This window comes from Scleropages formosus, chromosome 21, assembly GCF_900964775.1.
Source record: "Scleropages formosus chromosome 21, fSclFor1.1, whole genome shotgun sequence".
Classification (NCBI taxonomy): domain Eukaryota; kingdom Metazoa; phylum Chordata; class Actinopteri; order Osteoglossiformes; family Osteoglossidae; genus Scleropages; species Scleropages formosus.
Genome location: NC_041826.1, coordinates 19091840 through 19119522, shown reverse-complemented (window position 1 = coordinate 19119522; position 27683 = coordinate 19091840). Strand labels below are relative to the sequence as shown.

Genomic DNA, 27683 nt, shown 5'->3' with positions numbered 1-27683 from the left:
AAGTTGCTCCTTTAAAGTGTTTGATTACATTTTAACATTTGTGTATAAATAATTTGTAGAATTGTACCATGGATATTGTGACTGAAGGTGGTAGAAATAAATGTACAGTATATACATGTATATAGGATAGTACAAGTAGTGAAATTAGCTGAACATGAAGCAGATAAGGAAGTTGTTTGTGCAAATGTTTTGTAAAAATGGAGGGGTTCCAGTAAAGGTCCTGATTTCTGAGAAAGTTATTTTTAGCTCTAACAGCAATTGTAAAAGTTGTTTTTATGTTTAGGCCACTTTTTATTCAACTGACACCTTGGTATTAGGGTGGCTTACAGTGTTAAGAACACAAGAGTAGCGTGATTGGAAAATGTTTTTCACCGCAGAAGTGTTTTGGAATTTTAAGTTGCAGTCTGTCGCTGCAGTTGCGGCACGATGGAGAACGGGGGCGGGAGATGCGCAGTGGCTCTAGAGGATTCGGAGGAGTTCCAGCTCCTCGTGAACTACGCGTCAAGGAGGAACATTGTCAGAGCACCTGCCAGCAAGTCTATCATGTTCATTAAAGATAAGGAGGAGGAGAAGAAAAAGAAGAAGAAGAAGGGTAAGCTGAAGAAGATATTCACTTGCGTTCTTTCACAGACTGACACATCAGACCAGCCTGATGGGAAGAGTGGCAGGTTGGAGAGTAGGTGCAGGAAGGGTAAGTGCTCCAGGTAGTGAGGATGTAGCAGAAGAAGTGGCTTGTCTTCCTCTGTGTAACTCCCTTCTGCTGTCTTTCATAATAGATGTGGTGGATACACTGATGAGGATTGTGGACTCTATGCATATTGCCCCTTCAGACATTGAGTGTGATGGTGAAGATGGTAGGCTTTCACTTTATCTACATGTTCTTTGGGGTTGCAAAGTAACATAGTGGAGCAACACATTTATGTCTGTGTTTAAAAGCATGAAGAGATGGACGTTATTATGTGTTCCCGTTAGGCCATACAGTTGAAACTTTATATAAAAGTGAATGAAAATGTGTATTTTTTTTTTTTTTAGCTGGATACTTTAATGTAGTAATTTAGCTGGTTTGTTGCTCACAGGAACTGCAGCAGGACCTCTGTTAGAACTTAAAACTACTATATATATTTCAGCATTTTTACATTAATTTCATCAGCTGAGTTTTATCAACATGAACTGCTTGAAAGGGCAAAAATGGTTAGCATGTAAATGTAGCTTTTAATGGCTTTACTGTCACAGATGTTATCCAGACAATCGTGGAACTGCTAAAAGAATCTGGTGACCGCCTCAACGAGAAAGTGAGTGCATAAGATATTCTGTCGATCTTTTTCTACTTAAAATTATACATTTTCTCTGGGTTATATGCAAAGTTCAATAACTCAGCCCCCCCCCCCTTTTTTTTTTTTTGGGTTTCTTAATTTTCCCTGCCTGGCCAGATGAAGAATGACAAGACTCTATTTCAGAAACTCCAGAACTTTAACTATGCAGTCTTTGCAGAAGTGACCAAGCTATTTGTCGAGAGCGCAAAACCCTCTAGAACTTCAGACTCAGAAAAACTTGAATGTGCCGAGATTGCCTTGACCTTCGAGGTCACTCGCAGACTGACAGCCATGCAAAACCACCCCATGAACTTACTGATGGGCTTTGGTGCCAGGTACCTGAAGGAGCATTTTTCCACCTGGGCACAGCAGCATGGTGGATGGGTGAGTGTGGCTACAGCTTCTGGCTACAGTTGTGAGGATGAGTCATGGAAAAATTAATGAAATTAATTTTTTTTAACCTATAGAATGACATTTATTATCGTTAATAAGCCACATATTAAGGCCAATTTAACTCTGATTTGGAGTGCAGTAAATGAAGTGAATGTTAATGTTCTCACTTTGCTATTTTGCTTTTTCTAGGAGAAAGCCTTTGACATTGAGGACAATGATGAAGTCCAATGAAGATTTTATTTTTCTTCCCTCAAATGTAGTTCCTTTTTGCTGTAACTTCACACTTGTGATGCAGCTTAATGGACCTGTACTGTTGATTCTGTCAAGGGTTTCATTTGTATTGATTCCCACCACTTTCGCATCAATGAATTTGCAATGAAAAGTTCAATGCTCAATTTGCTCCACAGTTGAGGAATAATGAAAACAAGTTACAGTTTTGTGTTGTAATGAATCCTTTTAGTTTTGACAGTCATGTGGCAGGAATTGAACAAGAGTTCACATTTCTAAAACTTTTTTAAAGGGTAAACTGTGCAATGTTGATAGCTTTCAGTACAGATTTTTCTCAACTGCCTGGCTTTGCTTTTAGTTCTAGTAACAGTAGTGTCGAAATACTTTAGATACTCTGTGTGAATGACCAGTGTTTTCTAAAATTCATAAATGGCTACAACAAAAAATTCTACAAAAATGTTAACTTTAATGACTAAGTCAATGTTATAATGGGTTTGAAAGCAATATTTGGAGCATTCAGTGCAGCAGTTTTTTTTAACCTCTTAGTGAAAGGATGCCATCTTGATTCCTAATTGGTAAAGTAAGAGCAACGTTATCAAGAGTATTAGCATGTTGATTCAGTGTTGTCTGCTACAGTAAGCAGAAAATGAGTAAAAATATCTGCTTAAAGCTGTACTAAAATAGCATCATCTGGTTTGGCTATCAAACTAGATGTTCTTACTGTAGGTTCTGACACCTGTCTGCGTGGGCTGAACCTGGTCAAGCATCATGCTCGAGCAGCCATATTTTACTTTGTGGCTTGTAGAATTAGCAGTAGTCCATTCTGCAAAATTGTTAGAGGATGCATCTGAAGTTGTCATAGGAAATGAGTGTCATGTCTGTACTGAGAACAGACTTCAAGTGAAGCGATCCAGTCAGGTTGCTAGCATTTGTGCAGTCATATTTTCCGTTACCCTGTGTTTGCACTTTGTGGGTGGGTGTATCTAAAGTTATTCCAGTTTCTAATCTGCATGTTGCACAATAGTTGTAACATGTCAAACCAAATGATGAAATTAAGTATCTCAGTGTAATTTTGAAAACAAGAAATGGGTGCTTTGGACCCATAGCAGTGGTTTCTACCTCCATGATGTGCCACTGTTTACTTGATTTAATCTCTACAATTGTACTGTAACATCTTAATTTGTAGGAACTTGAAATTTTACATTATGCAACATTTTCTTAATCTGTTATACTGTATCATTAGTATGTCTTTACAGTAGCCTTTATCTTTCTGTATGCGATGGGTTTCAGTGTGTCTCGTTGGGGCAGTCAGTCAGGCCCAATGGTTTGTAAGCCCTTGTTTTGGCTGCCTACCGTTTTCTAGCTCTAAAGTACTAAGAGCTGCATCATTTAGGGGTTTTGCTAAATTCTTCCACCTAAGCTACAACCCACTTCAGTCCTGTGCTTAACACTTGAAGCTTGTACAGCAGATTGTTACAGTGCAGGTGTGAACCACTGAGCTCACAGTTGACTACTGTGATCAACAAACATTAAGGACCCATAACTGATGTGTGGAAACCAAATTTTGATAATTGGCAACACTTAAAACTGGGTTGAAAAGTGTGGGATTAAAAAATTGAAAGCTTGTCACCTAGGAGAGTGGTTTAAATTAAATGTTTTGAAAGGAAAATGACTTTTGCTTTCTGAATTGCTTGAAATGTTTTATTTCAAATATGATGTATGTGCTATGTACAAATGGGTGAATACAGTTTTTCAAACAAACCTTGTCTTAATTTTCCTCTTACAAATGAGGCCTGTTTTAATTGTCTCAACTTGCAACACATACCTATGTTTTTTTTTTTTATATATAATTTGCATTCTGCTTAAATGATTACCAGATTATTTTGAGGAAATTGATAAAGTTGTCCTGTCTCTGGAAACCAAACATTGCTCTTCAAGGTGCCTTTCAAAATTTGCATATTTGGTACCCAGATTGTGTATTACTTGAGTAGTATGCAATAGATACAGTAGGTGTAAACTGCTTGATTAAAGTTTCATAAAACTTATAGAACTGAGCACAATTTACCACCCCATGTGAATTTCCCCCCAACTATACCAACCTTTATAGCCCTTGGACCCTCTAAGCTAATAGTGTAGAATCTTCTTGATCATTACTGCTCTTACAGGCCCATTTAGAAAGAACCTGTCAATTTATACTACAGTCATCTGACCAGAGGTCCATGGACTCTGAGGGCTGTGACACTGGTCCACACTGCAGTGTTCAGAGTCATTTATGCCCAGCAACGCAACTATATTGAAACTGCTTCTGATTGTTTTCTTCTGTTTGGGATGCCTACCTTACAGGCATGACTGCTGTCGTTTCAGGCAGAACCTGTGATCGCACTAGACTTAGTTCATCATGTATTTCACATAGTACACTGGAGAAGCAGACAATTCCTGCTCAGCCCACCTGCAAGGTACTTACCCTGAATGATGATGCATAAAAAGGCAGAACATCAAAGTTGTTACAGTAAGTCGGCTTGGGGGAAAAGGAGTCGGCTGAAGGAGGATTCATTAAATTTTATTTTTTTGTCTCATTACTAATATAACCACGGATGTGTGTTACTTGTAAACATGTAATAAGATGCATTTTCATGTTCAGGCTCGAGCGCCAAGTGAGCGCGCGCTTCTCGAAAAACTGAAACATCATCGGTACCTGTTTGACAAGGTTGTGGGTGGAAAATTGGGTTTTACCTCGGGTGTGTGCGTGTGAGAGAGAGAGAGAGAGATCAGAGCCACAGCACCGTTCCGAAGCCTCACAGCGACAGGCATCGACACTTAAGCAGCCCGTACCCTCCCTTGTATGGTTGGCGCGTGCAGAAGAGCGGGCGGGCGTTCCGTTCGCGCGCGTCCGTCGCGATGTTCGCGGTGATGCACCCGGCCAGGAAGTACTCACCTGCGCGCTACCTGTCCGCCGGCAGCCCGGCCGTCACGGTGCTGGTGCTGGAGCAGCCGAAGCAGGCAGTCGGCGACGAGCGGGAGGAAGGAGCCCCGCAAATAATGTTCCCGCCTTCAAACGCCAAGATTCGGCACTCGAAGGCGAAGGGGGTGAAGGCGATTCGGAAGCAACACTCGCCCCCGAAGCGCAGCCTCGACGTGTTCGCCGCCGCCGCCGCCGCCGCCCCTCCTCCCGCCGAGAGTCAGGGCGCGCGGCCGGACAGAGGCGCCGAGGGCGACGGAGCGGCCCCCCGCAGCAGGAAGCGGGCCTACCGGCCCCCCGACGTACGCACCATATTCGAGTCCCGCAGAGACCCCCGGGTGAAGGAGGAGAAGGGCGAAGGACACGTGTTCCGCGCGGAGGAGGAGAGCGGCGTCGGCTGGTGCGACGTGTGCTGCCAGTTCATCCTGCAAGGGCGCCTCACCTGTACAGGTGGGCCACCGGGAGCCAAGGCGTTGTTTCAATCAGTGCTGTGGGCGCCGCGCGTTCCTTGTTCGCCACGTTTTGCTTTCTTTTGGTGTCTTTCGATGCACTACAGAAAAAGGGGGCTGGTCGGTCGGAGCGGCTCGCGCTGGCGGCACTCGGTCGGTGTCTGTCTGTCTGTCTCTCTCTCTGTGTGTGTGTGTGTGTGTGTGTGTCCCCGCACGTTTGGGCTTCGAACGCAGCAGCTACTCAACTCATTCGAGGTTTTCGACGCCTCGGCACCGACATACGTGAATATGAGCAGATTTGCCAAATCAAGTCTTCATTTTGACGTAAGGATCCAAGGCGACGTGCAGCAGCGGTGCGCAATTTGACGGTCTGCGCTTTTCTACAGCCCGGGCGGGCGGTATCCTCTCTATATAGTAGGGATCGGTATTTCCAAAGGGGAGTGGGGCTCTCTCGCGTGTCATTCGAACCCGCAACCTGAAGGTACAAGCGAGGCGATGACGCTCCGCACTATAGTAAGTATGTACCTGTGTGATGTGCGCTTTACTGCACTTCCAAGGAGCCTGATTGTTCGCCGCTAAATGTCCGTTTCACACCAGTAAGAACAGTGTACTAAATCGAGGTCACGCGCGTGCACGCACGCACTGAGCCGGTTCGACCAGAACTCATATGATAGAGGAACCCTGAGGCTAAGCGAGTGCGCGCGCACACACACACACTCTCACTCTCCCCGCGCTACGCCTCTGCCCCCGCACACATGATTCTGCGAGCTCTCCGCGTCCGCCGCCCATCTACGTGGAGGACAGAATCCGGGCTCTCGCCAGACCCTCAGGTCGCGGCTGTCGCGCTCCGTTTCCATGGCGACGGCGTCCGCTTTTCCGCTTCCCTACTTCTTCTCACCGACCGGCGCAGCCGCACGTGGGCCCGGTGGCGCGCGCCCGCGGAACGCTCACGTGTGAAGGTGCTTGGACAGACCGGTTCCGCGGGCGAAGTGCTTTGCATATTTAGCCTGAAATGGTTTCTCAAATAGTTTCTCCAGGTTCACGTAGTTTCCCACAACCTTCTCATGGCCTCTCTGTTGCTTATTAGAAAACAGCCTTCTGTGAAAATGAGTGGGACTTTGGTGTCCGTGTATATAAACGCACTATAAACCAAACATATTCCCTCTATCTAAAAATAAGCAGTTGTTAGATTAAGAAATATGCAAAGTAACCCCTTCGTGACATCAATGCCAAGGACGGTCGTTTCCCGCCTGTTGCTTTGGGGATGGTCGGTGCGGTCAGCGCACCTTGACGTGCGGTCTTGGGAGAGCGGAGCGGACGAGGAGCTGTCGGTTTCGGCCTCGTGGCGCACGGGTCGGCTCGGACGCCCCGGAATCCGGCGTGACCGACCGTTGAACCCTCGCGCTCGGCGCTTGCTGCTCGCCCGGCCGAGGCCTCGGCTGCTCGGTCATTCGGAAAGCAGACGTCCTAAACCAAACCGCACCGAACCGGCCAGGGGGACAAAGTTGACGCGTACCGCTGTTGTCCAAAGCAGGACCCGTGGTGACGACATATCGCCCGTCGCACGGTCGGTCTCTGTACCGGCTCTCGTGGCTTCTTTAGCGCGGAAGGAAACTGCAGCGAAGGCCGCGGCAACGCGCACGCGTCACACATGGCCACGCGAGCCTGACTTGGGAAAGCGGTTGGCGATGGTGAGTGACTGCGAAAGGGTCAAAGTACTGAAATCAGAAGTAGTTCAGTGGCAATAATCGCTCCGCATCCCTTCAACCGTAGGAGGTTCATGCACTTCATCCACTGACTTTTTTTACTGTTACAGACCAAAATATGAGTTCCCAGGCTGGTGAGGGTTATTACATTTCATGGCACGAGTGCAAAGGTTCTTGGTTCTGGCTTTGATGTGGTGGAATGACCTCCCACTCTCACTCAGAACTGCTGAATCTGTCTACATTTAAAAATCCATCCATCCATCTTCCTCCGCTTTTATCCGGGGCCGGGTCGCGGGGGCAGCAGTCCGAGCAGAGTACTCCAGACCTCCCTCTCCCCGCACACCTCCTCCAGTTCCTCTGGGGGAACCCCAAGGCGTTCCCAGGCCAGCCGGGAGACATAGTCTCTCCAACGTGTCCTGGGTCTGCCCCGAGGCCTCCTCCCAGTGGGACAAGCCCGGAGCACCTCCCCAGGGAGGCGTCCAGGAGGCATCCGGAACAGATGCCCGAGCCACCTCAACTGGCTCCTCTCGATGCGGAGGAGCAGCGGCTCTACTCCGAGCTCCTCCCGGGTGACTGAGCTCCTCACCCTATCCCTAAGGGTGCGCCCAGCCACTCTGCGGAGGAAACTCATTTCTGCCACTTGTATCCGCGATCTCATTCTTTCGGTCATGATCCAGAGTTCATGACCATAGGTGAGGGTAGGAACGTAGATCGACCGGTAAATTGAGAGCTTCGCCTTACGACTCAGCTCCCTCTTCACCACAACAGACCGGTACAATGACCGCATTACTGCGGACGCCGCACCGATCCGTCTGTCGACCTGCCGCTCCATTTTTCCCTCACTCGTGAACAAGACCCCGAGATACTTAAACTCCTCCACTTGAGGGAGCAACTCCCCCCTAACCCGGAGGGAGCAATCCACCTTTTTCCAACTGAGAACCATGGCCTCGGATTTGGAGGTGCTGATTCTCATCCCCGCCGCTTCGCACTCGGCTGCAAACCTCCCCAGTGCACGCTGCAAGTCTTGACTTGATGAAGCCAACAGGACCACATCGTCCGCAAAAAGCAGAGACGAGATCTCGCGGCCACCAAAACAGACACCCTCCGTTCCCTGACTGCGCCTAGAAATTCTGTCCATAAAAATAATGAACAGAATCGGTGACAAAGGGCAGCCCTGGCGGAGTCCAACATGCACCGGGAACAGGTCTGACTTACTGCCGGCAATGCGAACCAAGCTCCTGCTCCGGTCATACAGGGAACGAACAGCCCGTAGCAACGAGCCCCGAACCCCATAATCCCGAAGCACCCCCCACAGGATGCCACGAGGGACACGGTCGAATGCCTTCTCCAGGTCCACAAAACACATATGGACTGGTTGGGCAAACTCCCACGAACCCTCCAACACCCTAGTGAGGGTATAGAGCTGGTCCAGTGTTCCACGGCCAGGGCGAAAACCGCATTGCTCCTCCTGAATCCGAGGTTCGACTATCGGTCGGATTCTCCTTTCCAGTACCCTGGCATAGACTTTCCCAGGGAGGCTAAGGAGTGTGATCCCCCTGTAGTTGGAACACAATCTCCGGTCCCCCTTCTTAAAAAGAGGGACCACCACCCCGGTCTGCCAGTCCAGAGGCACCGTTCCCGAACTCCACGCGATGCTGCAGAGGCGTATCAGCCAAGACAGCCCCACAACATCCAGAGACTTGAGAAACTCGGGGCGGATCTCATCCACCCCCGGAGCCTTGCCACCGAGGAGTTTTTTGACTACCTCAGCAACTTCAGCCAGGGTAATGGACGAGTCCCCCTCCGAGTCCCCAGCCTCAGCTTCCTCTACGGAAGGCGTGTCGGAGGGATTGAGGAGATCCTCAAAGTACTCCTTCCACCGCCCGAGAACATCCTCAGCTGAGGTCAGCAGCGCACCACTTCCACTGTAAACAGTGTTCGTGGAACACCGCTTCCCCCCTCTGAGTCGCCGGACGGTTTGCCAGAATCTCTTTGAGGCCGACCGAAAGTCTTCCTCCATGGCCTCACCGAACTCCTCCCAAGCCCGAGTTTTTGCCGCGGCGACTGCCAGAGCCGCGCTCCGTTTGGCCCGTTGGTACCCGTCAGCTGCTTCAGGATTCCCATGAGCCAGCCAGGCCCGATAGAACTCCTTCTTCAGCTTGACGGCACCCCTTACTTCCGGTGTCCACCACCGTGTTCGGGGATTGCCGCCGCGACAGGCACCGGAGACCTTATGGCCGCAGCTCCGAACAGCCGCACCGACAATGGAGGAGCGGAACATAGTCCATTCAGACTCAATGTCCCCCACCTCCCTCGGGACCTGGTTGAAGCTCTGTCGGAGGTGGGAGTTGAAGACCTCTCTGACAGGGGCCTCCGCCAAACGTTCCCAACAGACCCTCACTATGCGTTTGGGCCTGCCAGGTCTGTCCAGCTTTTTCCCCCGCCATCGAATCCAACTCGCCACCAGGTGGTGATCAGTTGACAGCTCAGCCCCTCTCTTCACCCGAGTGTCCAAGACATATGGCCAAAGGTCAGAAGAAACGACTACAAAGTCGATCATCGACCTCCGACCTAGGGTGTCCTGGTGCCAAGTGCACTGGTGGACACCCTTATGCATGAACATGGTGTTCGTTATGGATAAACCGCGACTAGCACAGAAATCCAATAAATCCAATACATTTAAAAAGAGTCTTAAAACTCACTTCTCCCATGATCTCTAAATTTCGTGTAACGTATAAACGTTCATACCCTATGACTTTGAGATCACACCTGTTAAACAATGGATAAACATTCACGCAGCTACTCCTGTAATGTAACAAATGTTTATATATATATATATAAAAGCTACTCATGTGATTATAAATTAGTTCCTATGGTGGAAAGAAACTAGCTGTACTTAAAAATCACACGTCTGTATCTAAGTGTCTCTTTCTCCTAATGAAATGAACACATTGTATTTTCTATGAGATATATGTCGCTTTGGAGAAAAGCGTCTCATAAATGGACAAATGTAAATCACTAATAATGTCCATCTTCAGCTGCCTGCGGGTTCTGAACCGCTCTGCTATCACACGTTACATTAGCGTTTTCCACATGCATCTTTATTCCACTTCTGTGGCTCTGCCAAAGACATTGCTCCATACCTGGAGTTTCTCAGAACTTGTCTCCGTTGTGAAACGGCGGCATTCCGCACTTTTCACCTGCATTGCCTGGCACGAGTCTCGCGTCACTTCCCGGTAAGGGCTCTGCTCACGTCCGCACGCTCCTCCAGTAAGGATGTCAACGTGACGTCCAGCCTACGGGCGGCCAGCAGCATAGTGGTTAGAGTTGCTGCCTTCGGCCCCCAATTTTGCAGGTTTGATCCCCACCTCTGGCTGTAGTACCCTGGAGCAAGGTACACACACACACACTTTCTGAACTGCTTGTCCCACACGGGGTCATGGGGAACCGGAGCCTAACCCGGCAACACAGGACGTAAGACCGGAGGGGGAGGGGACACACCCAGGACGGGACGCCAGTCCCTCGCAAGGCACCCCAAGTGGGGACTCGAACCCCAGACCCACCGGAGAGCAGGACCCGGTCCAATCCACTGCACCACCGCACCCCCTGGAGCAAGATACTTACCTTAAATTGCTCCAGTAAAATTACCCAGCTGTAGAAAGGGCTAAATAATCGTAACCCTAACACTCTAAGTCACTTTGGAGAAAAGCATCAGCTGAATGAGTAAATGTACTTTCTCCTGTAACCAAGCAAAAGCTCCGTTTCGCTTTTGGATTCCGTATCTACGTTTTTCGACGTTGACCAACATTTCCTTTCACTGTGGCGCATCTCCTTCCGAGGTGTAAGGAGAAATTGTAGCGTAACAGTTATATGTTCGGACAAGAGACTAAAGCCCAGCAATTCTGGTACAAGATGCGACCTCGTGAGACATGAGACGCGAGACCTGCTGCTCAAAGAGGACGAGTCACAAAGGCCCCCTGGACTTGTCTGCCCAGTCTTGGGGTTTTGCACTTGATCTCTTGTCCAGTTCCCAAACGCCTAAGGAAGAACGCTGATGCTGCAACACGTATCCACGACTGTCCGGTTTGACCTTTGATGCTCGACACCCGTCCGTCTTTGTCTCTAATGTCCAGCCGCTTGTTCGCACGGCGGCAGTGATGGCGCGGCAAGAGAAAACGCACTGCTGTGTCACAGCTTAGTGGCCCAGAGCAGAGGCCAGGTTGGCCTATGGAGAGTGCAGGCAACCGTGTCCTCATCTCACACACACACAGGATTGGACTCATTAAACGGACTGGGGGCTGGGCCATCCTGCTGGTCCACTGTCAGTGCAGGAACCCAGGATTGGGGTTGACGAGTTCTGCTCGGACCCCTTTCGGCGTCACGTCCGACGACTCTCCGCGAACCGACGAGCGTTTGCGTACCGGACCTTTGCCCGGTCTTTCGTTCTTAATGCATTAACTCGGAGTCTTCGGCGAGTTTCGCGCGAAACGCCACGTGCACCCTTTGTCGCCTCGGTGCGGCGGCGTTGCGAGCCGTGCGCGTGTTTGTAGCACTAGACCCCAAGGGGAGCCGCACCGTTGTAATGATTGTCCAGCAGGGTAAATGAGTAGAAGCTTTCCATTAGTATGTCATTAACGTACTAACGTACTCAGGCTCCAATGAATTTAGCCAGTTAATGTTTCAGCCAGTGGGTTGGACCGGGTCCTGCTCTCCGGTGGGTCTGGGGTTCGAGTCCCGCTTGGGGTGCCTTGCGACGGACCGGCGTCCCGTCCTGGGTGTGTCCCCTCCCCCTCCGGCCTTACGCCCTGTGTTGCTGGGTTAGGCTCTGGCTCCCTGTGACCCTGTATGGGACAAGTGGTTTCAGATGGTGTGTGTGTGTGTGTGTGTGTGTGTGTGTGTGCGCGCGCGTTTCAGCCACTTCAGTGAAAAGCTTAGGCGGGGTCTGTGAGCATGTGGTGTGCAGTGTCTCTGGTGCTGTGACCTCCAGCGTTCCACGCAAAGACTGCAGGAGACCCCAGGTGCGCAGGGTCCGCGTGAGGCCGAACGCCGCTGGTCAGAAGAAAGCTGGTATTCTGCGCCCCGCCGCATTATTTACCTCCTTTTCACTGTGTTTGACAGCGTGACCCCAGCGAGCGACCCGCAGGGAGATGTCGCTGTTTCTCAGAAGAGTGCAGTCGCTGCAGCGCTCGGGTCAAACCGCGACCGTGTGCAGGGAGCGGAACGCGACCCCCCCCCCCCCAGTGCAAGGAGCCCTGTGTCGCAGCAGCACTCGGACGCTGCGCTCGTTCCCTCTAGAAACAGGAGCCCTTTCGTGACAACTTCCCAAAAGCGTCACCTTTGTTCGTTAGTCTGTGCGGACGCTCCGGAGCGCAGTGACGCACGCGTCCTTTCTGCTACTTGCTGCTTAAGTCTAATAAAGTAAAACAAATTCTTCAATAGTTGACGCGGTCCTGCAGAGCAGCTTACAGTGGTAAACTCGAGCCGTTCGTCCATTTGTACAGCTGCGTTGTTTTCCCTGCGTCGGCTCAGGGTGAGAAGCTCACTCGTGCGCCGCAGCGGGAGGCAGGGTTCGAACCCGAGTCTTTGAGGTACGCAGCAGTAGCTGTAACCGCCACGCTGCCCGCTTCGCAAACGCTTTGAGCAGGAAGGAGGGACCGTGTTTACCGCACCCCGGGGGCAGGGGGTCTTGCCGTACATTAAGAGCTGTGCAGATGTAGAGGGTGGGGTCCCACAGCGCCTGGAGTACACAGTGGGTGAGTGACGGGGGGGCAGTGAGAGCCAAACTGTCTGTCACCCCCCCCCCCCCCCTTAATGCCCGACACCTGTTGGCCTTGGGATGGGGCGACAACCCGGAGCTCTGGGTCTGAAACCAGGGACCAGGTGGCGGTCCCGGTCAGGGTCGCGGGGGTATGGAGCCTATCGCTCCCTTCGCTCGGCACGTGGACCCCCCGCTGAAGAGAAGCCGTGAGTCTGGGACGGGAGGAAAAGCGTGCTCTGGTAACCCAGGAGGTACAGGTGTGGTTTGTACCGCGTCTTGCGCACTTCGTGTTGGTTCGCACCGTGGGCCGAAGGGTTAGGGTTAAGGTTAGGGTTAGGTACGCACCGGGTTCTAAATGCGCAGCAGCCCGGTGTGTCGCAGCTCCCCGCCGTGTTGGCGTTTCCGTGCCGAAGGGACGGGTGTCGAGCCGAAAACCAGACTTGTAACGGCAAACTCTCCGTAGAAAAATATTATTCTCGAATAAATCTTCGTTACAGGGAATTTCAGTTTGTACCCCAGACTATAACATCAATTATTATTTTGGTGAACTTCTGCTGCTCCACTTTTAATGAAAGGAGATCAGTTACTCCAGTATTTTCCACTTACTGATGAACGTGAATTTGCCGACATGAATTTAACAACTGCGCCACCTGCTGGCACATCGGTGTAGCTCGTACACTGGTTCCTCAACTACGCGCGCACACACATACACGGTGGACCTCCCTCAGTTTATTCTATTCAGCCAAAGTCGTAACAGATAACGAAATGAATCTTAAAAGTATTATTTATTTTTAACTTCAGTTAATATTAAAATTAATTGTAATAATTAAAAAAGCCATGATTTTCGCAACGTCCTGATCAATCCCAGTGACTGCCTGATTCATATCATGAGCCTGTACCTTGTTTTTCACCAACTTTATTATCAATCAAAATCAATCACAGTCAGAAAGTTTGCAATACACACATCCAATTTATTAGTTACTTTGCTTTATAATGTATTAAAAATACGTTGACTTTTGAACATTTTTGTTGTCATCAATAAAATTAAAACTAATTTCTGACTGAAAATAAAAACACATCCGTTCCTCACACATCAGGGTTGCTTTGTTCCCCTGTTAGGTGAATTTTCTTTGTAAATGAGGTCAAATTTCCATTGTATTAATTGGAAAAATATTGGTTTTTGGACAAAAAAATATTTCATCCAAAATGAAAATCCCAAAATAAATGGTTTTTGTGAAATGACAATAATGACAGCAATATATTTTATTTTTGTAACAAAATTTATATATTTTTTTGCTTGTCTTTTAATCGATGCTAAATTGCCTGTAGAGTGTGTGTGTGTGTGTGTGTGTGTGGCTACACTGCAATGGACTGGTGTCCCGTCCAGGGTGTACCTCTCTTCAGCCTTGCGTCCAGTGATTCCAGGATAGGCTCCGGACCCCCGTGACCCTGACCAGGACAAGCAGATGATGGAACTGGATGGATGGTGTATTACCATGAATTAATTATCAATAACCGCTTGTCCAGAATGGGATCAGGGTGGCCCAGATTTATCAAAGAAGTTTGAGCACCATTGTGTACATCTGTATTTTACCACGGGACGAAGGCTTCATCTGCACCACTGGGGGGGGGGGGTTGTTATTGTTGTTATAGGTGTTTAAACTATTTCTCTGTTTTAAATAAATAGGGGGGTGCGGTGGCGCAGCGGGTTGGACCACAGTCCTGCTGTCCGGTGGGTCTGGGGTTCAAGTCCCGCTTGGGGTGCCTTGTGACGGACTGGCGTCCCGTCCTGGGTGTGTTCCTTCCCCCTCTGGCCTTACGCCCCTGTGTTGCCGGGTAGGCTCCGGTTCCCCGTGACCCCGTATGGGACAAGTGGTTCTGAAAGTGTGCGTGTGTGTGTGTGTTAAATAATTAAGCTAATAGTTGCATGTTCATTCCCGGAGGGACCCGGGTACCCCATGAGCACGGTACTTACCTGTATTTCACCACTAAATATTAGTCGGCTGTATAAACAGGTAAATCACTGTAAAAAAACCAACAAATATCTGGGAAAAGTGTTTGCATCTAGAAAAAAGCCTTCAGTCGAACACCGAGTGCTGCTTTTCATTCCTGTTTAAATGAGCACCTTCTCTCAGTGGAGAGTGAGACCGGTGGAGGCCGTGGTTCCCCGGGGGGGAGCGGTGCGCAAAGTGTGCGTCGCCGTCGATGTCGCCGCGAGACGCCGAACAGAATCGCTCCTTTCGCTGTGGGCTTTGCTCCGAGGCTCCGAGGCTCTGCAGGCCGGCGCTGATGCGAGGGTACGAGGTGGAGCACGGCACGAAATGGGACTTATGGGAAGCAGACGGATGCTCAAATGGTCGTTGGTTCAAATCTCGGGAAGGTACTTAGGGAGAGCCGCTCTGCTTGAAATGCTTCCAGAAGCATGCGGGTGCAAACGCACAGCTACGAGACATTATTATCCAGAGCGTTGAAAGTGGACGGCTGGCGCGATGCAAAGCGGAGGAGGTGCGGCGCGCTGCTGGTGAGCTCGGTTCCCCGGCTGCTCTCGCGCTGCCGGATCGATGGTGCCGGAAGCGTCCTGGCAGCGGGAGCCCGGGGGGCCGGAGCTCTTAGGGCAGAGACGAGCTCACCCGCCACAGGGCAAACATCTCCCTAATTCTGTCTCTCGGCTTCTCATCGGTGCGGCACCGGGGATACGGAGCGCTGCGGTTCTCGTGTAGCGCGGTAAAGCGGGGTAACCCTCACGTTAGTACCGTACGCCTTCGTTCGGCAGGACCCGAGATGTCCGGGAAGGTCTGAACGCCGGGACTCAACTTTGGCGTCATTATCAGTGTGACAGCAGCTGCACTGCGTAAGCATAACAAGTGTGGCAGGGTGTGTGTGTGTGTGTGTGTGTGTGTGTGTGTGTGTGTGTGTGAGAATGCAGTATTTCCTCTTCCCTCTGCTCATGCTGAGTGTGTCCACACTGCTGCTGGACTCACTGTCTCCTCTTCCTCCTAATAAGTACAGTAGCAGGTCATTGTCCCCAATGTCCCTCCCTCCCTCCCGTGTGTCTCTTCTGAAGGTCTTGTTGTCTTGCTGTTTCTGAGTGCACTCCTCCCCACACACACACACACACTGTGTATGTGTGTGTGCCCCTCCCATCCTGCTCTGCCCGTCCATCACGGCGCAGGAATGAACCCGTCGTTTGACAGTCAAATTACCCCCCCCCCCCCCCCCATTCCCTCAGTGGGGGGGGGGGGTGTTGGCAGTTTGTCTCTGTAGCCAAATGGGCTGCAGATACTTTGAAGGAGCAGGGAGGGGCGTTACTGCGAGTGTGATCCATCAGTCAATTAATGTAAGTGAGTGTGTGCGAGCGCACGACTCTGTCAGTCTGAGCTCTGCGAGAGGCGGCCGGGCAGCCAGCAAGGCGGGGTCGGGGAGCGTTGGTCGGTCGGCGCTCTGGGAATGGGCACAGCCGTCTGTAAGCTGTCGGACAAGATCTCGAAGCAGGTGAAGAGGAGGTCCTCAGGTAACTCGGCCGTGGGGGGTCGGGGGGGCCGTTAGGGCGCCGAGACGTAGAGCGGAGCGTCGACGGCGTCGCGTCGGTAGCCGTGTGTGTCGGTGGGCTATTTGGAAGCGACTCTCGGGGGACGGGCTGCAGGTGGGCTGTGGGCGGCGGACAGGCCGCGGAAACACGTTTCGGTAACGAGTCACCGGGGCCGTCGTCGGGACGCACTGAGACTGCGGGGACTGCGAGGCCCGCCTCTCTCCTTGTTCTCAGATGGTGTCTCAATGTGGAGTGGAGCGGAGCGCGGTGGTTCGAGCTGCTGCCTTCGAACCCAAAGGTCACGGGTTCGATTCCCCCTTGAGCGAGGTACTTACCCCCAAATTGCTCCAGTAAAGTTACCCAGCTGCATAAATGGGTAAATAATTACAAGTCCTTTTGGAGAAAAGTGTCGGATCAACGTAGCGTCGACGTTCTCTCCCGTGATGCGGTGCACTTCCTGCTCGAGGGGTTTCTGACTTTCGCGCCGCCGGTGTGTTTGCATCTGTTATTGTCCCGTTTGCATATCCTGCCTTTCAGAGCGTTATGCGATGCCAGCTTTGCGTGTCGTTTGGCACCGAAGGACCCTCCCGTCTGCATCCTTGTCCGGTGTCTGAATGAGCGACGTCCTGTGTGCGTGTGCATGCGTGGGAGCTTAAAGTGCTGAAGAACCTGGATCCTCGAACCGGGACGATGCTTCATTGATCGTAAGATGGGAGGCGCAGTAATGACTGACCCATTAATTGAGTCCCCCGTGCAGTGATTTCAGTCTCATAAAAGTGACTCTCGATGACACTTAGTCTTTCGGTGTATGGAACCCCTGCGGAGTTACTGTATCGCACCTGCCTTTCCGTTACATTGTAGCCAAGACTTTCCTCCTAAACAACTTTCAACTATTTACACAGCTGGGTAATTTCAGGTAAGTACCTTGCTCAAGGGTCCTATAGCCTGAGGTGGGATTCGAACCCACAACCTCTCGCTCCAAAGGCAGCAACTGTAACTGTTACACTACCAGCTGTTCTATTGTTGGTGCTGATCACCTGTCCTCTTGCGTGTACAGAAAACGCTTGCGTGTCCTTGGCTGACCAGTCCTCTTGTCTCCCGTCCTCCACGCCACAGGGTGTAAGTACACCTGTCACACACAGTGCCGAGACAAGGTGTCCCTGGACTGCCACCAGAGTGGACCAGCAGCCGACCCGCCTCCCGTGCCCGGCGCCCTCAACCATCTGAACAACAACAATGCCCCCCTGCTGTCTGTGAGTGATGCCCAGGTCGAGTGTGTGTGTGTCAGAGTGAGATTTCCTTGAGTTCCTACAATACACTGTAACACAAGGGGGTTCTGTGTTTGTATTGCAATTAGTCACAAACCTGCATGGATGAATCTCATATATTTGTACACGTACAGGTCGCCACGCATATATGATGTGCAGACGTATTGTGTCCTTTCTTGTTTGCCCCCACTCTTATGGGGGACAGCTGATAGTGCAGTGGTTAGCACTGCTGCTTTTGCATCTAAAGGTTGTAGGTTTGAATCCCAGCTGTAGTACCCCTGAGTAAGACACTTACCCTAAGTTGCTCCAGTAAAACGTTGTATAAATGGATAAGTAAATTAGCATTGTAAGTCACTTTGGTAAAATGTCAAATAAGCGATTAAGTGCAATGTTTTACTCTGGGTTTTTTCAAGGGGGGGACAAATTACTACTTGTATTTCTACTGATGTCCACAAGGGGGCGTGAGAGTAGAGGTGATGGTGGGTGGAGGGGCAATAACAGCAGCAGCACAATGTAGGAGCACATTCACTTACAGTAAGTAATATCTGTAGAAACCATGGTTCTTGTTGTGTGTGTTGTGCCTTCTCAGCTTATCCAGTCAGCGCTAATATAGTGTCTATAGAGTGAAGGATGAGCCTCAGAGTGTGACTCAGACTTTTACTCGGCGTACCGTCATGTGTGTGTCTGCTTCTGACATAATGTTAATATACCTACGGTTATTGCCCTACTTATATATTTGGGTAATTTTACTGCAACAATTTAGGCTAAGTACCTTGCTCAAGGGTACTACAGCCGGAGGTAGAAATTCGAACCTGCGACCTTGGGGTCTGAACCTTGGGCACCTCTAACCGCTACAGTACCAGCTGTCCCTTCGCACCCACTCACACGCACACTGCAGTTATGGAGTGTCGCCTACAATTAAGCGGCGCTTCCCCCTTTCGTGATCTCTTATGATCTCTCAGTACTGTCCATCCGTCCGTCCAAACCGCTCGCCCTATACGGGGCACCGGAGCCTAACCCGGCACACGGCGCGAGGGGGGAGGGGACATACCCAGGACGGGACACCAGTCCGTCACAAGGCACCCCAAGCGGGACTTGAACCCCAGACCCACCGAAGAGCAGGATCCAGAGCACCCCGCCGCGCCACCGCACCCCCCATCTCTCATACTGTGGGACACAGTAATTTTGCTACTTCAGAATTTCATGGTTTTTTTCAGTTCTTATTAATGCAATTAGTTTTGGGGAAAAAAACATACATGCTTGGGTGGAAAAAGGAAACGAGTTGAGTTGAGAGGTGTGGAACTTTTTCCCGGAGTAGGTGCACTTTCGCTTCACGGCATTAAGTCTTCTGCTGAGTTTTTGTCCCTGATATTTGCCGTTATTGGACGTCGGCGTCCACTCGAGGGAATAAATCGATCTGCTTCGCAGCAACTCGGGGTCAGCGAGTTTCAGCGAGACGGCGGGAACACCCCCACGTTGGGTCATCGGTCACAAATGCGTCAAGATGTCCATCAGCAGGAGGAAAGAGCAGTGAACCGCTGAGCAGTGGACATGTGTCTCACTCGGTCCCTCTCAGTCCTGTCCACCAGCTGCTGACAGACACCTTCTCTCTCTCTCTCTCTCTCTCTCTCTCTCGGCCCCTCTTGATGGGGGCGTCCTTCGGTGACCCCAGGAGGGTCTACAAAGTGAACAGGGCGCATGATGTACTTCCACGCACCGGTGTGTGTTTCACGTGGGACTGACCCCATCGCGACCCTCGGTATCAATCTCCTCCGCCCCGGGCGACGACGTGGCAGGAATGAATCCGTCATCGAAACGCCAGGCGCCTGGGGTCAGCCTTCCGAAACAATGGCGGCTCTGAAAGCCGTGACCGCCCCCCGCCCCAAGGGAGGACGACAGCGGCCCGCGAGGTCCCGTTGACCCCGAAGGCCCTCGACCCTTCGCCTCCTGGGTACGATGTGAGGCTAAATCCAGCAGCACATCATCTAACCTGCATCTGGAGCTTCCTGCCGTGATCTCAGGGCTCTTATCGCTGCGCTGCCACACTGCAGATAACTTGGGTATTTACATTCTTCGGTTTACAAAGCGCTGGGGAGGGGTTGAAGAGGACAGCATAATCCGTTTTCGCCGCGGTCTTTACGGTCTCAAACTCTTCTCACGTGCGCGGTGCGGCTCGTGTCCGACGTCCGTCTGCGTTCTGGCCCGGCTCATGCGGTTAAGCGGTGTCCTGCGCTCACCTCTGTACCGCAGTAATTCGCTTTTCCGAAATAAATAAAGAAGCCCTTGAGGCGCAGGACGGATCCTCGCACGCATGCAGATGGGCTGCGTCCAAAGACCGTACGCACCGAAACGCGACCCCGATTTCAGCCTTGTTTTTGGGCTTCTTGGGAAGTGCGGTAAAAGCCATTAAATGACAATGTCAATGAGGGCGTTGAATGTTCTATTTATAAATACAGGAGGATGCTGGGACAGTGGCGTCGCTGAGAGTGTCATGGCAATTTGTTTTGGGCCCCCAACAGTCAGCAGACTTCCCATAATGCACCAGGCAAGTGCACTCATTCATGATAGTTAGCCACTTGGACACTGTCAGGGTCATGGTGGTCCAGTGCCTGTCCTGGAAACCCAGAGTGGTAGACTAGCGAAGGTACACCCCTGGACAGGATTCTAGGCCGTCGTAGGGTAGCCCCCCCCACTCTCACACACACTCACGCTCCCTGTGGGCAATTTAGAGTCCTCAGTTGAACTGAAATGCATCCCTTTTGAAAGTGGGAGGAAACCAGAGCACTGAGAAGAAACCCATGGGAACACAACGAGGAACACACAAACTCAGCACCTCCTGAGCTGGATTCAAACCTATGCCCAGTTGGCCCAGGTGCTGTGAGACAGCAGTGCCACCTGCTGCACCACCGTGCTGACCCCCCCGATATCCACGCTCATGTTGCAGTTTATGATTAAGGCTGGAGAGACCGGGAGGGCGCCCAGTTGCTCGGATCTGTCGTGCCTGCGGATCCCCAAGCTGTCGCTGGGAGAAATATGACCTGCCGAGGTCTCGACATTCCAGCCTCGCGATGGGGCGGGGAGTACTGGGCGGGCGGGGGGGGGGGGGGGTTGAGACATTGTGGCCAGGTCACAGGACCTGCCGCACACCTCGGTCTGTGGGGCTTTGTGGAAGTGCACTGGTTGCCACGGTTATGCGTGAGGATCCCAGACAGGGTATGTGTGATTAAAACCCCTTTGGACAGAGGAGCGCGATCCCACGTCACACCGAAACAAAAACGCAGCCTTTTTTTCGGAGGCCTCCGACTGATTCCTCATCAAAGGCTCTTCATGAGCCATGTTTTCTCCCCCTGCAGAAGTTGGGCGACTTGCTGCACCAAAGTCCCAGGAGAGGAGCAGAAGCCCCGGGTGTAAAAGTGCTTCTGAAATGAGGTTGGGGGGGGGGGTGGATTTCCTTACAGGAAATGAAGAGAGGATGTGTGGAATGGCAGATCCCCTTTTGGCAGGCAGGACTGTGTACAAACTTGAACGCGCACACACATTCTGGCACGATTACGCACATGTACGCACCCGCACACCCGCTGCGTGCAATCGACTGCATTTGCGTGGATGTGTCCCGAGACACAAACGCACACGCTCGGGCGCCACCGTGACACATATACAAACGCGCTTTCGCACACGCGCGTTCAGCGGCTTCCCCGGAAGGGCTCGTCTCTGAAGCGACACACACACACACGTTCGAGAGACACGGGCTGAAACGCGGAGTCGGGCAGGAAGATGTGCTCCCAAAACCGCCCGCTCCCCCCGTCCCAGTCTGCGGAGAGGCAGCGTAAATCGCCGAGAACAACAGCGCTGGGCCGCGGCGGATCTGCGGTGGGGTCCAGGGAACGTCGGCATTTCGGTGTTTGTTGCGTCGAGGAGATACTTTGTCTCGCCTTGCGAGTGATCGGTTGGGAAGAACTGAGCAAATCCTTTATAGGGCACTTTAATTTATTCACCTCCGTCCTTCTTACCGTTTTTGCGACGGCGGCCGTGTGCGATTCTCCTCTGCCCTCCCTTTCAGTTCTGCGCTAAGGCCTTTTTACGTGCGGCCGCTCTGCGAAGGGGCCGAATTCATACTCGCGCAGTTCTGATGCAGAAAAGATGTAAGAGGTTTGAAGTGTTAGAAAATGACATCACTGTTTTTTTTTTTTTTTTAATCCTGCTATGCAATTTGTTGGCAACCAGCACAGATTGAGCAGTTTTCATCCCACCTACACTGCCAATTTACTGTCAGGACATCACAGACGTAAGGGGGGGAGGGCACTGACAGCGGGCACCCGCACACCCCCACCCCCCCACAGCTGCCCTTACGCGTCATGGGGAGACAAAGGGCTCCCTGTGGAACTTGGACTCTTTCTCCCTTGGAGAAAGTCCTTCCCCAGGAATGTGCAGGGCAGCTGAGCTCCCCCAGGGAGGACGTTTACATTTACTCATGTGACTGATGCTTTTCTCCAAAGTGACTTAAAATGTTAAGGTACTTACCCCTTTAAACAGCGGGGTGATTTTACTGGAGCAATTTAGGATAAGTACCTTTCTCAAGGGAACTACGGCCAGAAGCGGGATTCAAACCCGCGACCTTTGGGGCCGAAGGCGGCACCACCAACCGCTACGCTACCGGCTGTCCCCGTGGGGGATGGGGGATTTCATCAGGGCGCCGCACGCAGACATGTGTGACGCCTTCCTGCGCCCCTGGACGTGTGATAAAACAACATTAGTGCTCGTGTGCGTCCAAGAATGACACCGATAACATGGCATTTCAAAATGTCCCCATTAGGGATTTAGATCTGTTTATGAAAACTACATATATTTTCTCGCAGGACCCCACGGCTTCGGCATATTTGCTCATCAGTCACTATCCAAACGTATCTGCTGCTTTGTGCGATGGTAAGATTAGTTTAGAAACCCCACGTCAGGTTAATCATTATCCCTGGTGATCCTGCCCACTGATGATCGTAATGTCAGAAATGCTGAGTGTAAAGATTTTTTTTCCCCCATCGCCTTCTTTACATCCTCGGTGATTTGGAATCCAAGCGATGGCAGCGATAAACCCATAATGAAGCAAGAGCTGTCAGCGCTGGGCTTCTTTTTATACGTCCGTCACAGAACGCGATGCGCCCGCCGACCCGTGAGAGCTTTGTTTGTTTGTCCCTGTTGTTCGGTGCATCTGGTTACTTAGGCGTGTGCGGTACGTCCAGGGGCAGGAAAACGCGGCGCTGTGTACCACACCTCAGTTCAGAGTCCATTACTGATAATGCAGCCCGTTGCTGATTGTCTAAGCAAAACACTGACGTGAAAAACATGAGTACCGCAGCTGGCGACGCTTAGCTGTGTTCCCGAGTAAATCGTTCGTGTTGGGAGATCTTTGCAGATATCATGTGAAAAGTGCAGGGCTCACGCTAGGTCCTGACCTACACGGGTTTCCGAACAGCTCTAGTACTGTAGCGTGTATTAAAATTAAGTGATGTCACGTAAAAAACTGGTAGTTACTGTTTGTAAGCAGCCAGCGTTAAGCAGTAACATAAGAACCCATGATAATCATCTCAGTTGCAGCATTTCGAACCCGAGTCACGTACATGGTATACCGGAGCCAAGCCATGGTACCTGCAGTGTTTTACATTGTTTATTCATTTAACAGATACTTTTCTCCAAAAGCAACTTCCAACAAACTCACTGTAGTGTTATGAGCCCACACACCTTATTCACCGCAGTGACTTACACTACTAGGTACACTACTTACACTGGGTCACTCATCCATACATCAGTGGAACACACACACTATGGGGGAACCTAAACAGCATGTCTTTGGAGTGTGGGAGGAAACCAGAGCATACAGAGGAACCCCACACACGCTCTGTGGGGATCAAACCCACGTCCTGTCACACCATCCAGGCGCCGTGAGACAGCAGCGCTGCCCGCTGTGCCACCCTGTTTTAAAAATCCATCAGTGTGAGGGTTTGACCTTTGGCCTGCAGCTGTCTGTACCTTTGTTCCAGTGTGAAAGCTGGTCCAGCGATAGCCTGATGCCCTGGAGATCTCAGGCACCTTTTGAAAGGCTGGGTTTACAGTGTGGAGTCAGCGGGAGGGCGGCGGTCCCGATGCGCCGCTCTCCATTGTGTGCACGTGGCCGCAGGCCGTTCCAGACGCCCGTCTCCTTTACAGCCTGTTCGCCGAGGCACGGCGTGAACCCCTGCGGGCTGAAGCCTGATCTCTACAGGGCAGCACACAGGCGCTCAGGCCACATGTAATCTGTTTGCTGAAAAGAGTCCTAATGTCAGCAAATACCCGTGTGCAGCTCTTTGCAAACCGGGACGCAGCCCCACCTCCAGCGCTCACACACAGGTGCTGAAGCTGTAGGTACTCGTTCCCCAGCCAGAGTTTCGGGTGCCTAGAAAGCCTCTCCTGCAATAATCTTTGACAGGAGTGTGACGGGACCCATTCTGCTTCCCGAGCGCTGGTCCCGAAATATTTCATATACATTCCCTGAGAAAGGCCGTCGTTGCGGGAATAGTCCCACATCTCTGTGTGTGTGTGTGTGTGTGTGTGTGTGTGTGTGTGTGTGTGTGTGTGTGTGCGCGCGTTTAGGACGGTGGGGTCCTCCAAGGAACAGGCAGTGAACATCGAACCCTTCTCATCTCCCCGACTGCCCTGCCGCATGACCCGACCTGCGGAACGTCAGGCGACGCGATCGTGACGCTTCTCGCGTTCTTCTGAAATGCAAACACCTCTATGAACAGGATCTCTTCTTCTGTATGTGGACCGTGGGCTTACCAGGTGGTACGACCAGTATGGGGGGGGGTCAAACAAAAAAAAGGCAGCTTTAACATTTTTCCCATCACACCAAATACAAACACGCACATTGACCGAGATCCCTCGGGTCATCGCGAACCGGAGCCTAACCCGGCAACGCAGGGCGTAGGGCTGGAGGGGGAGGGGACGCACCCAGGACGGGATGCCAGTCCATCGCAAGGCACCGCAAGCAGGGCTCGAACCCCGGACCTGCCAGAGAGCAGGACCCGGCCAAACCCCCTGCGCTGCTGTGCCACCGTGCCCCCCCACCAAATATTTATGATTTAATACACTCTGAATATAACAAGGAAAACCACATGAGGCTGTAAAATAAATACGGTTCTTGCCTGCTGTTTGTGTGTGTGTGTGTGTGCCTGCTGTTACCTAGGAATTAAGCGTCACGTTAAGCTGCAGCGCTCAGGTGCGTGCGTCTCGATGTCGCGCTCCGCGTGAAGGTGCGAGTCTTTCCAGTGAGTCCGAGTGCGGAAGGAGAAAATGGGCCGCGGCTCCCTTCCCGCGCGCCCAGATTAGCGGCCGCCACCGAGGCTAATCCCCGCCGCCCGCTCTCTGCCTTCCCCCATATTTGGCTCGTTTTTGCCCTCCATAAGGTCGCATCATCGCGTTTTCTGCGCGCTGTCATCTTTCTGGAAGATTAATTTTTATCTCATGCCTTCAAATCTCGGTCGTAACGGCAGTTATTCCGTAGACCCTTCCTAGCGCCGTCTGGTTAACGGCGACGAAGGGAAAGCCTGAGGTCCGGCGAGCCTGAAACCGAAATGTTTGACTCGCGTCAACAGCCCTTTTAGCATCGCTCTCTCCAGCAACGCTGCACATGCTGCGAAAGTGCTGTTTTTAATCGGAGGAGGAGAAGCGCCTCGGCTGCTTTAATGAAGGCTGTATCTCCGGGAGATGAAGATTCCCGGCAAACCGTTGCTCTAGTGACCGTCTGACTCGCGCCGCTGGAGAAAATAAATAAAGCACAATAAAATAAATGAAGCGCATAAAATACGCCTGCTGGCGTTCTGAGAGAAGCGGCGCCGGGGCTGCGTGTGAAGTGCGACGGTTTTATTTGGACTCGAGAGTTTCTGGAGGAAGAGTGCCGAGGAGAGCCGCGCTACTAGCGCTAGTAGGCGCCCGGGTTGGGTCGGCCGGCCCAACGCAGAGGAAGGGCTGAATAAGTTTGTGGGCTTTTCTGCTGAACCTGGTCGTTAAACCCCATCTTGAACCTCAGCTACATCACCTTTGGGGGATTTAATTTGAACTTCTGCAGAAGTACACTTATGTAGGTAGCTGCGTAGCTAGGCAACGGGTAGCGTAGCGGTTAGCGCTGCCGCCTTTGGACTCAAAGGTTAGGGTTGGGGTCCGCTTTCCAGCTGTAGCGGCCTTGGACAAGGTACTTACTCTAAATTGCTCCGGTAAAAATATCGGGCTGGGTAAAAACGTTGTAAATAGCTTAAAATTATGAATGGCTTTGGAGAAAAGTGTCTGGTTAATGTATGAAAGAAGAAATCATCTGATGCAGGTTAGATGGAACAGTTTTGTCTCCCTACTTCTTTTCCTTTCATCAAAGATTATTATTATTAAGAATTTGAAAACAAAGCACGTATAGCAAGTACATTACGCCACGTTAATATGCTAGTTGATGGACGCATGGATGCGGTTTAACGTGATCTTGACGCGAAGACCACCTCAAGAAGGAAAAAGCCCAGACCTTTGCTTGACCCTTCATGAACATCCATCTGGGTATTTGGATACGGCATATGATTGGACCGTGAAAGAAAGCACAGCTGTGTGGCACCGCGGTTAGGGAGCTGAGGTTACTGTTGAGCAGGATGTCTTATCCGCAGGGACGCAATCAAAGTGGATCAGATACTGACCGGACAAGAAGCCCTCTGTTCAGTTTTGACACTGGCTAAGCAGAAGAGGGGGGAAGGGGAGCGATTTTCAAATGCGCTCGAATACAGCCTTGCTGGTGGCCTTCAGGCCAGGTATGACATCTAACAGTGATCGCATGTTATTTATGGGCTGTCCACCCCAGACTAACTGTCCAGGAAAAGGCCGAGAGCTGTACTTGCAAATAGGGAAGAATGATCTGCTACATTCACGGAGCGCTGGTTTGATCTAGAAAGGCTGAAGTTTCTCTACCTGATGTTTTTCTTTTGAGATAAGGGATCAGATGATCGGGGCTGCTTGTTTCCTCATGATTACATGGACACGGGGAGCCTGTGAGCCCTGAGGTCTGTCTGCGCTGGTGAATCATGGGATTGACAGGAAGAGTCTGCTGAAGATTAGAGCCTTCAGCACAAAGCTGCCTTTGAATACGACTCTCAGACCATTGCTTGAACGCGGCCGGCGTTGCGACCATGTGGTCCTGTAGCAGCAACAGCCAGGCCCCGGTTCTGTCTACTTCCTATTTAGTCTTCAAACTCAGTAATTCGCTTGTCTCCGTGCCCCCAGGCCCAGATGGGTTATGGTAAAAATCTGAACCGATAAATTGATAAGAAGCCTGGTGGAGTGTGTGTTTGGGCTGGACTGCGTCGTCATCTTCCCAGTCATGTATGTTTCAAAACTTGACAGATGTGTTTATAAACAGCATATAATCATAGCTTAGAATGAACTTTCAAAGGGCAACTGTTCGTGAGATTTGACCAAAAAAGACCGAATGGATATATTATTGTTGGGAATCAGTTTCAAAAAGCAAACAGAAAATATGTGGCCATTGCATCAAGTGGGACAATATGGATTTTAATGCATCGTTAGATGGTGTTACCATCATTTCCAGTAAAGTCACTGGAATGTGTTCAGGTGTGTTAGTGGGTAAGCTCATGAAAATGTACACTTGAGCCTCAAACTATATGTTCAATACTTTACTAGACCTGGGGGTGTGGTGGCACAGCGGGCTTGACTGGGTCCTGCTGTCTGGCACGTCTGAGGTTTGAGCCCTGGTTGGGGTGCCCTGTGATGGACTGAATGAATGAATGAATTAATGAATGAATGAATGAATGAGCTTTATTGCCAAGTATGTTTGCACATACAAGGAATTTGTCTTGGTGACAGAAACTTCCACAGCACAGACAGAATGACAGTGACAAGACACAGATAATAAAAGTAGAGTGGGCTGATTAAAAAAGAAAAATATATAGAGTATAAAGTACAAAACAGACACTAGGCATTATATGTACAAGTATGTTATATACAATGCAATGGAAAGTAAATAAGAGATATGATGTGAAAAATAAATATAAATAGCATTGT

The 27683-nt window shown here is 50.9% G+C and overlaps 3 protein-coding genes across 11 annotated transcripts in view; all 3 read left to right on the top strand.

The window, feature by feature from the left end:
• Positions 1 to 494, top strand: part of dgki (diacylglycerol kinase, iota) — a 42226-nt gene extending 41732 nt beyond the window's left edge. For 7 of the 9 annotated variants that reach the window (XM_029247180.1, XM_029247181.1, XM_029247179.1 and 4 more), the window contains one exon: positions 417 to 432. The gene's annotated coding sequence lies outside the window, so the exon portion shown is untranslated. Of the gene's footprint in view, positions 1 to 403 lie in introns of all 9 variants that reach the window. The other 2 variants (XM_029247178.1, XM_029247177.1) reach the window with 2 other exon arrangements.
• LOC108920891 (apoptosis facilitator Bcl-2-like protein 14) lies at positions 8 to 3670 on the top strand. Its single transcript, XM_018729954.2, has 5 exons — positions 8 to 691; positions 777 to 854; positions 1234 to 1292; positions 1431 to 1697; positions 1896 to 3670. The coding sequence occupies exons 1-5, from the start codon at positions 427 to 429 to the stop codon at positions 1935 to 1937; spliced, it is 711 nt and encodes a 236-aa protein (XP_018585470.1). The 5' UTR covers positions 8 to 426; the 3' UTR covers positions 1938 to 3670.
• Positions 3671 to 4676: 1006 nt separating this feature from the next.
• The window catches only part of rassf3 (Ras association domain family member 3), a 43525-nt gene continuing 20518 nt past the window's right edge, over positions 4677 to 27683 (top strand). Inside the window, exons 1-2 of the mRNA XM_029247572.1 lie at positions 4677 to 5343; positions 17452 to 17588. Coding sequence (XP_029103405.1) covers positions 4833 to 5343; positions 17452 to 17588 — 648 coding nt within the window. The 5' untranslated portion in view covers positions 4677 to 4832. The remainder of the gene's footprint in view (positions 5344 to 17451; positions 17589 to 27683) is intronic.